A 12,181-nucleotide genomic window follows, 5' to 3' on the forward strand; every position below is an offset into this window, starting at 1 on the left:
TTCTGAGAAATCTGCTCTGATGAGAGTATGCACAAATTACATTGGGAGCATGGACTTAAATGCTTAGGTTTGCCTTACAGAACTCTTGACTAAGGAGGAAGTAGCACTGAAAGAAGGAGAAAAGAATGGGATATTTGCCAGACACGCAAGCACATATGGGTGTTATGTCAGCGAGTAATGGGGTACTCTAGCTGGAGTCATTGCTTAGTCACCACAAGGGCATCTGAAGCTGAATGAGGAAGAGATGGAAATAATAGGAATATAGCATCTTGGAATAGTTGAGAGAAAGGACGTTATCAAGGGGAGGTCTTGGTAATGGGTTAGGAATATTGTGTTTTATATGTGACAGTGAAGGCTTTGCACCGACATTCCCTTACCAGGCTCCATGCTAGTCAGAGGCACCCATTTGCAAGTTAGCTGACTCTGGTTAAAAGTGTGATCCCCAGCTTTGGAGCAGTGAAAATGTTTATTGGCATCAAAGACTCATTATTCTGGATCCTTGCTTGACTGAGTTAATCTGCTGAAGTTTACTTGTTGAAGATTAAGATGCCAGATGGGACAAGACAGAATAGAAGTTTGGCTATGAGTGTGTTTTCTGTGTATACCACTCATTTGTCAGTGATCATTATCAGCCTTTTACATATCTTTATTCTGCACCCAGACTTGGAGTTTCTCAGTGGCTTTGTATATCCCACTGGGTCCTAGTGCAGAGAGGGCATTTAGTAATTATTTGTGGTATGACTAAAAGTTGAATATCTAGCCCAAAGTAAGGAGATGAAATGTAGTCCTGGGTACCACATCATGTTTACGCTTCCATAAAGTCAGGAGCTCCAAAGTGTCACCTAAACATTTGCTCCCATAGAGCTGACTCGACTTTCATTTTAGCCTGTGATCCGGATGAGACCACACCTCAGGGTGCTCCAGGCTGCAGACAGGCGGTGCCTTAATATGTACTATGCAATCTGCAGATGGGGCATCATCTTTCCTTCTCTGGCATAATTCCTGTGGACAACCTAACATGGGGATTTAATAAAAATGTACATGTATTCTGTGAAGAATCCAACAACAAGTGAAGGAAACTTTTGCCTGCCTTTGAAATGGGTGGACTCTGAAACATTGGTCTGTTTGAAGTGGCATCGTAACCCATGTGCAGATACTTCATTCCTGTCTGCCATTCCCGGACTAGAGCACTAAGTCTTGATAAGACACATCGTGTGCAGTGAGAATATATTCTCCGTTTTTAAGCTTTTCTGATGTGCCGTTATTGCTGCTGTGTTTCCTGTTTTATGTAGGTGGTAGCCCTCGGAGAGGTACCAGATGGGACTGTGGTTACTGTCATGGCGGGTAACGATGAAAATTATTCTGCTGAGCTCCGAAATGCCTCCGCCGTTATGAAAAACCAAGTAGCAAGGTTCAACGATCTGAGATTTGTGGGCCGGAGTGGACGAGGTAGGTCTCTGGTTTTTAATATTGGTAATGGGATAAACACATTAGGATCCTCTGATGGAATGGAGGCTAGTTTGTATACAAATCAGCACCTTTTTCAACTGAATAGAATTACTGAAGGTTTTATTTAAATACGTCCAGATGAAGTTGAGTGTTTTTCTGAGTACTCAGGCCTTGTTCATTTGTTTTATGATGTTGAATATTCAAACAATGTTTTCAGAAGAACTCGTTCCTAATTTCATTGGGTGTGAGCATATAAGGTGGAGAGAAGAACAGTTGGAGGTTCACGTTCTGAATTATGAGGAACCAAATGAGTAAATTGAGTGGCAAAGGGGAAAGAAAAAGGAATGCATTGGATCGATTTCCTGATAATTCCAGTTTTGCTGTAAGTGATAGTAGCAAGGATAGCTAGCATACTGCACTTCACTTACCACATATGTTACTCTTTACGATTTAATTTACTCTCATAATAAGAATATTTTTTAAAAATCATAGGTTTTTTTTTTTTTTCAGAAGGCTTTGCATTTGAATAAGTGAATAATGTGTTACTTGTGTTAGAATGACTATGAGTTGCCTAGACAGATGAATGATCAGACTCGAAATATTTTCACGTTATTTAAGGGTTTCTGCCATCTGGATTCAAATATTAGGAATCCGTAAAAAGATCATAAAATAGAAAATAATCCCTTTTAGGGTTTTCATAGCTATTTTATAAATGGGCTTAATGTTTTTAAAAACAGTCTCTAAGGAAAGCGATTTTTGGCTTTATTTACTTATGCTGTAGAGAGACTTTTAATAGTCATTCATTAGAAGTATTATATTCATTTATTTATTTATTGAATCTAATATTTCCATTTTAAGTATTTCGATAATAAGAGAGAAAATAGACCACTTTAGGACTGAGGTGAAATAAATTATAAAGACCTATGGAATTACTTCAACCCAGGTTTGAATTAGGAAATGAGAAGCATCAATTTTTAAACCATGTTCAGTAATTGCTCTTTAGTTTGGATCAGATGTCAAATTATTACCATTGTAAAAACTTGATAAGGGAAATTCAAGCAAGACTGTTTCCGATGAGTAGTTTTAGTTTACTTTCTAGGAACAGGGCCAAGAAGTTGTACTTTTTAACTTAAAAAAAAAAATGATGTATGCTAATGAGATACTGTCACTGAAAGGTTGTTTGAAATAAAATGAGGCTCAGAGCCTCTGGTAGAATCAAAACTAAAGGGGTTATCTCTGCATCAAGTTTAGTTTACTTTCATTAAAAGAAAAAAAGGGCACATCCTATATCTCACTATTGACTGATTAGGTGTGAAGTGTGTATGTGTGTGTATTCATTCTTTTTTTTTTCCCCCTCAGTTACTGGTACAGGTCCACAGTGCACTGATAACTTCTCATTTTTCTAGTAAGAATCCAGAAAAATTTAAACATGATGATTTATCTGTATGCTTTGAATTACATCATTCTTACATAATATTACTTTGTTTTTAACCAGAGTGATGAATTTTAGTATTTAAAAGATTGGGTGCTATACTTTATTTTACTTTACAGATTCAAGCTAGTGTTTTCATTTATCTTGCTTTTGTATTATATAGATGCTGCATAACTTTTCTCTGATCAATTTGAGTAGAAACTATGGCAAAGTGATAGTGTACTTTGTAAACCCTCAACATATTTATTTAAGAAACTTCAAAGAGAAACAAAGGGTGTGCACTGTTTTACTATATTGGCTTTCTGAGTTTTGGCTGGTTTCCCAAATAGCAATTTTTATATTTAAAAAAAAAAAAAAGACAGACTTAACTGCTTGCAGACTTTTCACGCATGGAAGATGAAGAAAGCTTCTTTTGATGAAGTGTAATTATGTCCAAACAGAGCTGACCCCCTCCCCCTATATTTCTTATGATCTTAACTGAAGAAAGTAGGATTTTTCCTTTGAAGCAGTCGGGACTTGGTGGAGGATCTGAAATGCTACAGTCTGCTGCCAGAGGCAGGATGGAGAAATTGGTCCAGACTTGTCTTCGAGACTTCGATTGGGGGTGGGGGGGAGTTGGTGGAGAGAGAAAGAAAAATTGATTTATCACTAGTAATAGATTTTTATAGCACTACATGAACATTATATGAAAGGAAACAGTAATACCAAACTGAAATGAAGAATTAAAAAAAGGACAGAGAACACTGAGGTATCACTCTTTGAAAAAAAAAAAAAAGGGTCAGTTTTTCAGTGGCAGGAAACCATTTAACCTGCCTGCCTACCTGACCTGCTTTCTAACAGATTCTTTCCAGTTTCCTCTTTGATTTTCACACTTCTACATTTCTCTTAGGTTATTAAGTCTGGATCAACACGCTGCTACCATTGTATCCCCCCCCCCCACAGCTATTTCAATTTTCTATTTTCAGTAGCACTTAAAAAATAACATCCAGTTCCTCTAATTGTTACAGTTTTTCTTTTCACTAGGACAAAAGATAAACTCTCAGAAATTGAAACACAGTGTTGGATTTACCAAGGAGTTACAATCATTACTTACTTTGGCTTTATGGGTTATCTGATAACCACAAGTTTTGGAAATGCTTGGGAATAAAAGTAGAGCATCAATGAAATTTACATTAAGTTAGGAGTGGCTTATGCTTTTTACTTGTCTTTTCCTTTATTCGACTCTATATTTTAAACAGGAGTATTTAACATGACTTTGGTCCTTAAAGTTTCTTGGTGTGCTTCCTCCCTTTTGACAGCAAGCATGCTGCTTTTAATTTACAAGCGTTTTTTTTTTTTTTTTTTTTTTTTTTTTTTTTTTTTTTTAAGCCCCTACCATATAGGGAGCCTGGGACTGTGTCAATTCAGGATACAAACCCTGCTCCCAGTCTCCTGGGTATTCCTGACAGCCTCTCAGGTTAGGTTGGAATTCTCTTTTAATGACAGTTACTGTGTTTATCTGAGAACATATATGTCTTGAGGACATATGCAGAATTAGTTCCTAGATGAAGCTATGGATGGTACAGTTGGTTACCTAATGAGTGCTAGCTTCCTTAAGTAAAAGCCTGCATTTTTCGGTAGGAGCTTGCATTTTTATCATTTATGGAAATTGACCAAGAATGGGATTTGGGAAAAAAGTTCTTTTTTTAATTTAAGGAAATCATACATACATAAACATTTGGCTTAAGAAAAAAAAATATTATTTATAAGGTGAAGAACTAATTACCCACTTGGGTGGTAGCTTCTGGAACACTACAGTCATGTTCCTTCTGAAGGGGCAACAAGAAGTGGAAGGAGCCTCCTTGATTTTGTTTTAGTTGTTAAAATACATTTTGATTGATCCTTAGGATTTGATTTTAGAAGACCATAGTTATACTTAAATACTTGTTTCCTCCCCCAAATCCACTTCTTTTAAAAAGATGTCTTTACAGAAAACTGGTTCTGCTCTGAACAGTTAGATGGTCAATACTTACAGGGTGAATTTTATATTTGGCTTTTGCACCTACATGAGGTGTGGCTCTGAATTTGGGAGAAGTATGATGACTTTTAATATCCTAAGGAAATTGTAAAAGTCTCAAACAAATATTCTCAGAACCAGTTTAAGTAAATGCACGGAAAGCAGCTCTAGCAGGTTGTTTACAGACATTAAGGACAATTGAGATACATAAATTCTTGATTTATTAAGATGAGTGCCATGGGTGATAACTGTCTTCTAAGCACGGCCCTCCGAGCCATCGTTAGAATTCCATCCCTGGCTCATGACCGTTGATCCAACCCAGAATGGCATCTTTTTTATGGTTTAAGGTAACTGAACTTTCAACCTAAGGATTCAGCCTGTTCACTTCTGCAGACCTTTCTGTTGTTTTGAAGTCCTGACCTGAATCTAATGACTTCCTATTCAAACTTTCTAATCTTATTTCTGTGGACTTTAAGTTCTCTGTGACTAGTTTAGACTCCTGGCTGTCTTATTCTTCTGGTTAGTATTAATGTTTATAATAAATCCTGTTCCCTAATGAGCCAGTTAAATTACTTAAATCCATGTAACATCTAGTATATAATGGATGAACTATGATATATTAATGGCACTTTCAGAATTGATGCTTTCATCATCCTGGCTGAGATACATATTAGTAGATTTATATTTACAGTTTCTTGGTCTTATAGAGCTTATTGTGACACATGTAGAAATAAATTACCTATTAATTTTTTTTTTTAATGTTTTCTGGCAATGTTATGAAGAAGAGCCTTCATTTTAGGGTCTGGAAGAACTGGGTTCAGATTCTGATTTTTTCCCCACTTAATTAGCAGTGTGGGCAGATTACTTAGACTCTCTGGGCTTCACTTGCCTCATTTGTGCAAGAGTGATAAACCTAACTAGATAGGATTAAATGAGATAATGTGCAGGCAGTGGCTGCTACTTACCAGTTTTCTAATCAATATTCATCTCTCCCCCTCACATTCTTGTGTTTTCTTTCCCTTTTTTTTTTCTTTGCCACTGAAAAGTATCGCCAAAGAGACTTAAAACTATATATACTGGATAACAAATGATGTGTGTCTTAAACATATTTTAGGAACTTACATGGTCTGAGTTGAAAAGAAAACCCATTCACAAGACTTGACAGTCAAAGACCTGTTCTACATTAAGCCTTGTATATAACCTGTTCCACATTAAGCTTTGAAAAAATTGCATTCAACTTTGCATTGATACATATTGTTTAAGATTTGTGTTCTAATACCCTCAGCTTTCAGTGGAGGGAGAAAAAAACAGTCTCTGACCAAAAAACAAAGCAGAAGAGAATTAGCTTTTGAAAGGTCTGTTCCAGGAGCAGGCTAAATGAATACTCTGGCCTGAGATTGCTGAATGTTTTATTGAGTCACTGTTTCACGCCCACCTTTTCCTGTCTTGTAACAGTTTGCAGTTTTGACTATCTGACATGACTAACCGTTGCAAATCTAACTGATTACAACTGTCAGTGAGTCTGTGTAACAGAGTCTGGTATCTTCTTCTGGAGAAAGCAAACATCCTAATCGGCTACCAAACTTTTCGGTCTTTTCCTCCCTCTATTCATCACCTTTAGCTCATTAATTTGAAACATCAGATGTAATATTTCAATGAAGCAGACGCTCTGCTAAAAGCAAAAGTTCATATTTATATTGGGAGGTGTCCTGTACATTTAGCAAAAAATAAATCACTGCCAGGGAGTTATTGCAAGATTTAACAGCAAGGATGTATGTTAGAGAAGGGGCGGGCAGGGAGGAGAAAAACTTTGTTCCAGTAATGATGAAATCATACCACAGGCACATTAAGGCCAGGACAGGAGACGCTGGCTCCTGTTAAAGTGATTCCCATAAGAACCTTCTTCTTTCATCTTCTTATTGTAGTGCAGTTAAGCAAATGAAATGTTAAAGCCATGTGAAGTAAATAACACAATCAACAGTGATTTACTATTGTTCTCTCATGGGGTCATGACCTCATCCTAAATATAGACTTCTAAAATGGTGCTTGGATGTGTTTCTGATGTTGGAGAAAACTGGAAGGAACAGAACCCTTCTGCAGTGGACCAGGGTTTTTGTCTTCGTTACAAATGTTGCTGCTGAGCAGCCTCTTTTATTTATTTATTTTTGGGGAGCCTGTTTGTATTGTATTGCAATGAAGGTGATGCCCTTAACACTAAACGAGTTTAGTAACCACCTAAAGTGGCCCTCAGAGAGTTTCTAATTTAGAACGAGTCCCGACTGTTTCATTACCTCCTCAGCGATTCTTTCGATGCAATTTGGACATCTATGCTGCTGTATGATCAATATTATCTTTTTATATTCACTGTGGATTTTTCCCCTTTTACATCTGCAGGAAAGAGTTTCACCTTGACCATAACTGTCTTCACAAATCCTCCCCAAGTAGCCACCTATCACAGAGCTATTAAAGTTACAGTGGATGGACCCCGTGAACCCAGAAGTAAGTACTTGCCTTCCTGTTGGAAATGGTAATAGAGTTTGCAGAGACCCGATGAGGAATTTATCCCAAATAAGTTAGTGCTCCTTTCATGTAAACAGTTTCTTTGCAAAGTTTGCTATCTGCATATAGTTTTAGTGAGGGACAATTAGTAGAACTTCACAGTTAGTAGAAAATAAAATGACACTTATAGCCTTTGCCACAAAATTGCTAAGGCCTATGTAACTTTGCGAAATGAGTGAATAATTAATTATTCAGTCCCTGTAATTATTTTTCTAAGAAACTTTGCTCATCCACTATACACAAAAGGCAGGGCAGAATAGACCTGTGAGAGCTGAGGAAGAAAACAATAAACTAAAAAGTCTTGAGCTTAGTCAAAAAGCTTTTGTGTATGTTTCCCATGGTCTAAGAATGCATTTTAACTTTTTACCTCGCCCACTCAATTCCCTTTATAAAAAGCACGCTGCTTAATTATACAGAATTTATTTGCAAATGATAACTCACTTGATTGTTACAACACTGCTGTTTGGTCATGTTCTAATAATAGTTATAGATCGTTTCTTTTAACAGATAGAGTCAAACCAGGTTTAAATCCACCTTGGTTTGTCTGGGCATCCAGAGTGTTTAACCAGCATCAGTGTAAGATAGCGCACATAATCCATTTGGGCTAATATACATTTTCCTCCTAAATCTAAATTGAAGCAGGTTTGGTTCCCCCACCCTGCAAAACTGATTTGAACAAACTCCGCATAGCAGTATTTAAATGTATGTAGAAATTAAAGATGATTTGATATACACAACATTAAACATTACGTGTCAATGGGTACATCATATAAACTCTGCCTTTGATGAGTAAATACATTGGAGACCTAGCCATTGTGTTTAGAGAGTTGAATTTGGTTTGTGGTGGGGGTACAGCTGGCAGAAATATTTACTATATAACGATGCACCTGCCCAGATAGTGAGAGTGGCATATCTTTTCTTCCCCTAAACCCAAGAGAAAAGGGCTGGTAGAGCTTTGCCTTCCCCCAAGGGGCATGTCTTTTAGCAGTGGGAACATACAATGCCTTCCGTTCCTCTTACGGCTGTCTCTTTTCACAAAGGCTGACTGCTTGCCTGAACTAGGGAGGTTTCCTGCCTCAAAAGCCAGTCTTTGAGGTTTTCTTTTCTCCTCCTTTCATGTGTGTGGCATTCTTCCAGGTTCACAGTGTTGGGTCAGTGCTGGTCCTGTGTCTGTTCAGTTTGAGAATGTCCTATTAGGCTGGAGCCATACACGTCTCCGGATGCACCAGGCTCCCGTTCCTAAGGGCCGATGGTATGCAGTGCAGGTGAATAGAACAGAGCAGGGCTGTCTTGCCTGGTTTGGGGCTTTGCTGACTTCTGGACTGCCATAAATCAGGGATGATGCCTTAGGATGGAAGACATCTTCTAACATTTTATCTGATTAGCCCGTGAAGTCCTGAAAAGGCAGGAATATCCATTTTAGTAATGCGTAAAGCGAGATACTAGTCTTTTAACATTTAGCCCCGCTAATACTTATCTTTTAAAGATGTTTCCTGCCGATCTCACGCTGCTTTTCTCAGTTCTTGGAAAAACCATTATTATGTGTATGTATGTCTGTGGGTGTGTACGCGGATGTGTCCATATGATCAAGAGTTGATGTTCAAAAGCTGATGGTTGGGAGAGGAAACAGGGAAATGCTTCCCCATTCTGCAAGATGTGACAGAAGGTGAGGAGGCAGGGTAGCTTTGAGAAAGTCACTTCTCTTTCTTTTCTTTAAATTAAAGTTTATTGGAGCGACAGTTGTTAGTGAAGTTACGTAGATTTCAGGTGTACAATTCTGTAATACATTATCTATATCTCACATTGTGTGTTCACCACCCAGAGTCAGTTCTCTTTCCATCACCATATATTAGACCCCGTTTACCCTCTTCTACAGCCCCACTCCCCCCGCCCCCTTTATCCTCTGGTAATCCCTAAACTATTGTCTATGTCTATGAGTTTTTGTTCTTTGAGTTGTTTGCCTTGTTCTTTTGTTGTTTTCAGTTTATATACCACAGATCAGTGAAATCATACGGTTCTCTACTTTTTCTGTCTGACTTATTTCGCTTAGCATTATAATCTCAAGATCCACACTTCTCTTTCAAGCGAGGATAACATTACCTTGTTCCAAAGAGGGTGTTGGGAGAATTCATTAGTGGATGGGCTCACTGCCCTGTAAAAGCAGAGAAGTGCTCTGAAAGCAGCGAGCGTTAAGGGGAGCGGGGGTAGACGGCATATGTGTAACTTGAGTTCTGGCTGTGGGTGCTGCTGAAGGTGGGAGTGGGGAAGCAGATACAATCTTGAGTGGCAGACCACTACCCTCGATCCGCCTGAGTAACATTTCTCATGAACCAAAAATATCTGTGAAAATGTAATGTCATTTCTCTGACATCATGGGGTGATTTGCCAAACTGTCTGGATATAAGCACGGGTCTGGTGTCACTGACATCTTACTCCTACAACCGGGACCCTCTGTGCTGGATTGGTTCCCTCTGCCCTGCTCTTGGCCATCCCGGGCGCTAAATGTGTAGCACTCTTCTCAATATTGTGCTTTCCTTTTGAGACTGCTAGGTGTGGAAAATGCCTAGGACTTTTCATTTTTCTTTAACTTTGACTATAGTAGGATTTTGATGGATTGGTGTGTGTATTTAATGTTAAATGATGAACCCTCTGAAACATGGGCTGCCACACTTTTTCTAGAAAGTGCCAGGTAGTAAATGATTTCAGCTCCGTGGGCCATATGATCTCTGTCACCAGTACTCACCTGTGCCATTGTAGCTCAAAAGCAGCCTTGGCCAATACATAAACGAGTAGTTGTGGCTGTGTTTCCATAAAACTTTATTTACAAAATTAGGCGGTGGTCAGATTTGGCACACAGGTTGTACTTTGCCAACTCTTGCTCTAGATTTCAAAAAGCCTTATTTCATCTACTGTTAATGGAGAAGCTCTTTAGAAAAAGTCTTTTCCTGAGGAGAGAGAGAGAGAAAAAAAAAAGACAATACAATTGTTTTAGCCTCCTCTCCCACAGAATTCTACTTCTTTAAGTGGTGGTTGTCATAGAAATAGTATGCATCTGTTTATTACTGTAATGGTTTGAAGGACTTGAGGATTTTATACTATTAATTCCCACTAATCGAATTTCACTCCTTCCCCTAAAGATTGGAGTATGTATTGAAAAGGCTGCTTCTGGTAGATCTGGTATTTGAACAACGACAAGTTCTGGGTTAACGGGGTGGGTCTTTATTCAGTCTAGCATCGTGATTTAGTGTCAGACTGTCTGGATTGACATCCCAGCTGCACCATTTACTGGTTGTATGTAGGCAAGTTACCTAATTTCTTTCCTCAGTTTGCTCATCTGGTAAAATGAGAATAATAATAATAGTATCTTCCTCATCAGCTGCTACAAAGATGTTAAATGATGTAATGTGTATAAAATGCATAGCACAGAGACTGCCATGTAGTAGGTGCTCATTAAGTGTTAGCTGTTATTACAGCAATTTCCTTCAGTGTCAGAAGCTTGTTGTAGGATTTGGCTTATAGTCGGCTTCCAAGAAATAGACACAACCTAGATTCTGTACTCTAGTGTATTTTTTTTTTCTTGCAGATGCCTTTACTAATTTCTGCTCATTAGTAAATGACACTAATAAGCGTTATAAATTATGTCTTGAGCAGGTATTCATGCTACCGGGGACAGCTGTGCAGAACTGATGATAAACATAATTTGTTTGCAGCAAAGAAAAGTCCAAGAGAGGATGCTGTGGCACCAGTGCCCCCGTCTGAGGCCCTGCTTATCAACACATCTGCCAAAACTTGCTTTACACTCAAAAATCAGAAAGGTTTTATCCTTCTATGTTTTCTGTCTCTGGCAGCTGAACCGGTGCTGTCACATCACAAACAACTTCTTTTCTTAATATACACATCTGGCGTTGGCAGTTGGACTCACTTCATAAGAGCACATGATCATCACTCATTACAAGATTAAAAAGTACCCCATGGCATCATTGATGTTTTTTAACTTTGATCTTTTGCAGTTGTGATTCATCTCAGTTATAAAACTTCCCTTTAAAGGAACATAGCCGATGACTTATTAGAACCTTCATCTTAAGTAGCGTAAACATGAAAACGGTGCACATCTTTACAAAATGCCATTTATTTTCTTTGCCAGCTTATCATTTTAAGACATGACATCATACTTAAGATCCCAAATTTGTAAGTCTTGTGTTTAGGCAGGGTGTTTTGACCTTCTGTTGGCAAGTTAGCTCTGAAGAACAACTGCTGTACGCTCACCAGCCAGAGAAGTCAGAGGAGCAGCAGCAGCAGTGCATTTGGATACCTGATGCTTTTAAACGTCAGTTTCTGTCAGGATCCTTTGTTTCATTTTGACACTTGGTTCCCACTGCAGTCTGATTTAAAGAATGTCTAGGAGAAGGTGAAAACTTGGTTAGCAATGTCATATTCTAGTGGTGGTTCTGAGTGAGAGAAGGGGTCGGATGAAACAGGTATTATTGGCTGTGCAGAGGATGGAAAAAGTAAATCTCCTACGTAGTCAGAACCCTTTTAATTCTCTTGCCGCTCTTTCAGTCATCTGTTGCTAAATAACAAACCATCCCAAAACATAATGGCTTAAAACAACAGCCAGTTTGTTATTTCTCAGAGTTTGTGGGTTGATTGGGGTTCGTTTGGATGGGTGTTCTGCGATCTCATTCTTGGGGACTTTCGTGGGGCTGTAGTAAGATGGTGGCTGGTACCGGAACATTCATGATGGC

The 12,181-nt window shown here is 38.5% G+C and overlaps 1 protein-coding gene across 9 annotated transcripts in view; it reads left to right on the plus strand.

The window, feature by feature from the left end:
• RUNX2 (RUNX family transcription factor 2) overlaps positions 1 to 12,181 on the plus strand; it is a 325,498-nt gene that overhangs the window by 95,408 nt on the left and 217,909 nt on the right. For all 9 annotated transcript variants that reach the window (XM_033100697.1, XM_033100717.1, XM_033100743.1 and 6 more), the window contains 2 exons: positions 1,293 to 1,449; positions 7,272 to 7,376. In XM_033100697.1, the coding sequence (XP_032956588.1) occupies positions 1,293 to 1,449; positions 7,272 to 7,376 (262 nt within the window). The remainder of the gene's footprint in view (positions 1 to 1,292; positions 1,450 to 7,271; positions 7,377 to 12,181) is intronic.

The sequence above is a fragment of the Rhinolophus ferrumequinum genome, chromosome 3 (genome assembly GCF_004115265.2).
Source record: "Rhinolophus ferrumequinum isolate MPI-CBG mRhiFer1 chromosome 3, mRhiFer1_v1.p, whole genome shotgun sequence".
Lineage (NCBI taxonomy): Eukaryota > Metazoa > Chordata > Mammalia > Chiroptera > Rhinolophidae > Rhinolophus > Rhinolophus ferrumequinum.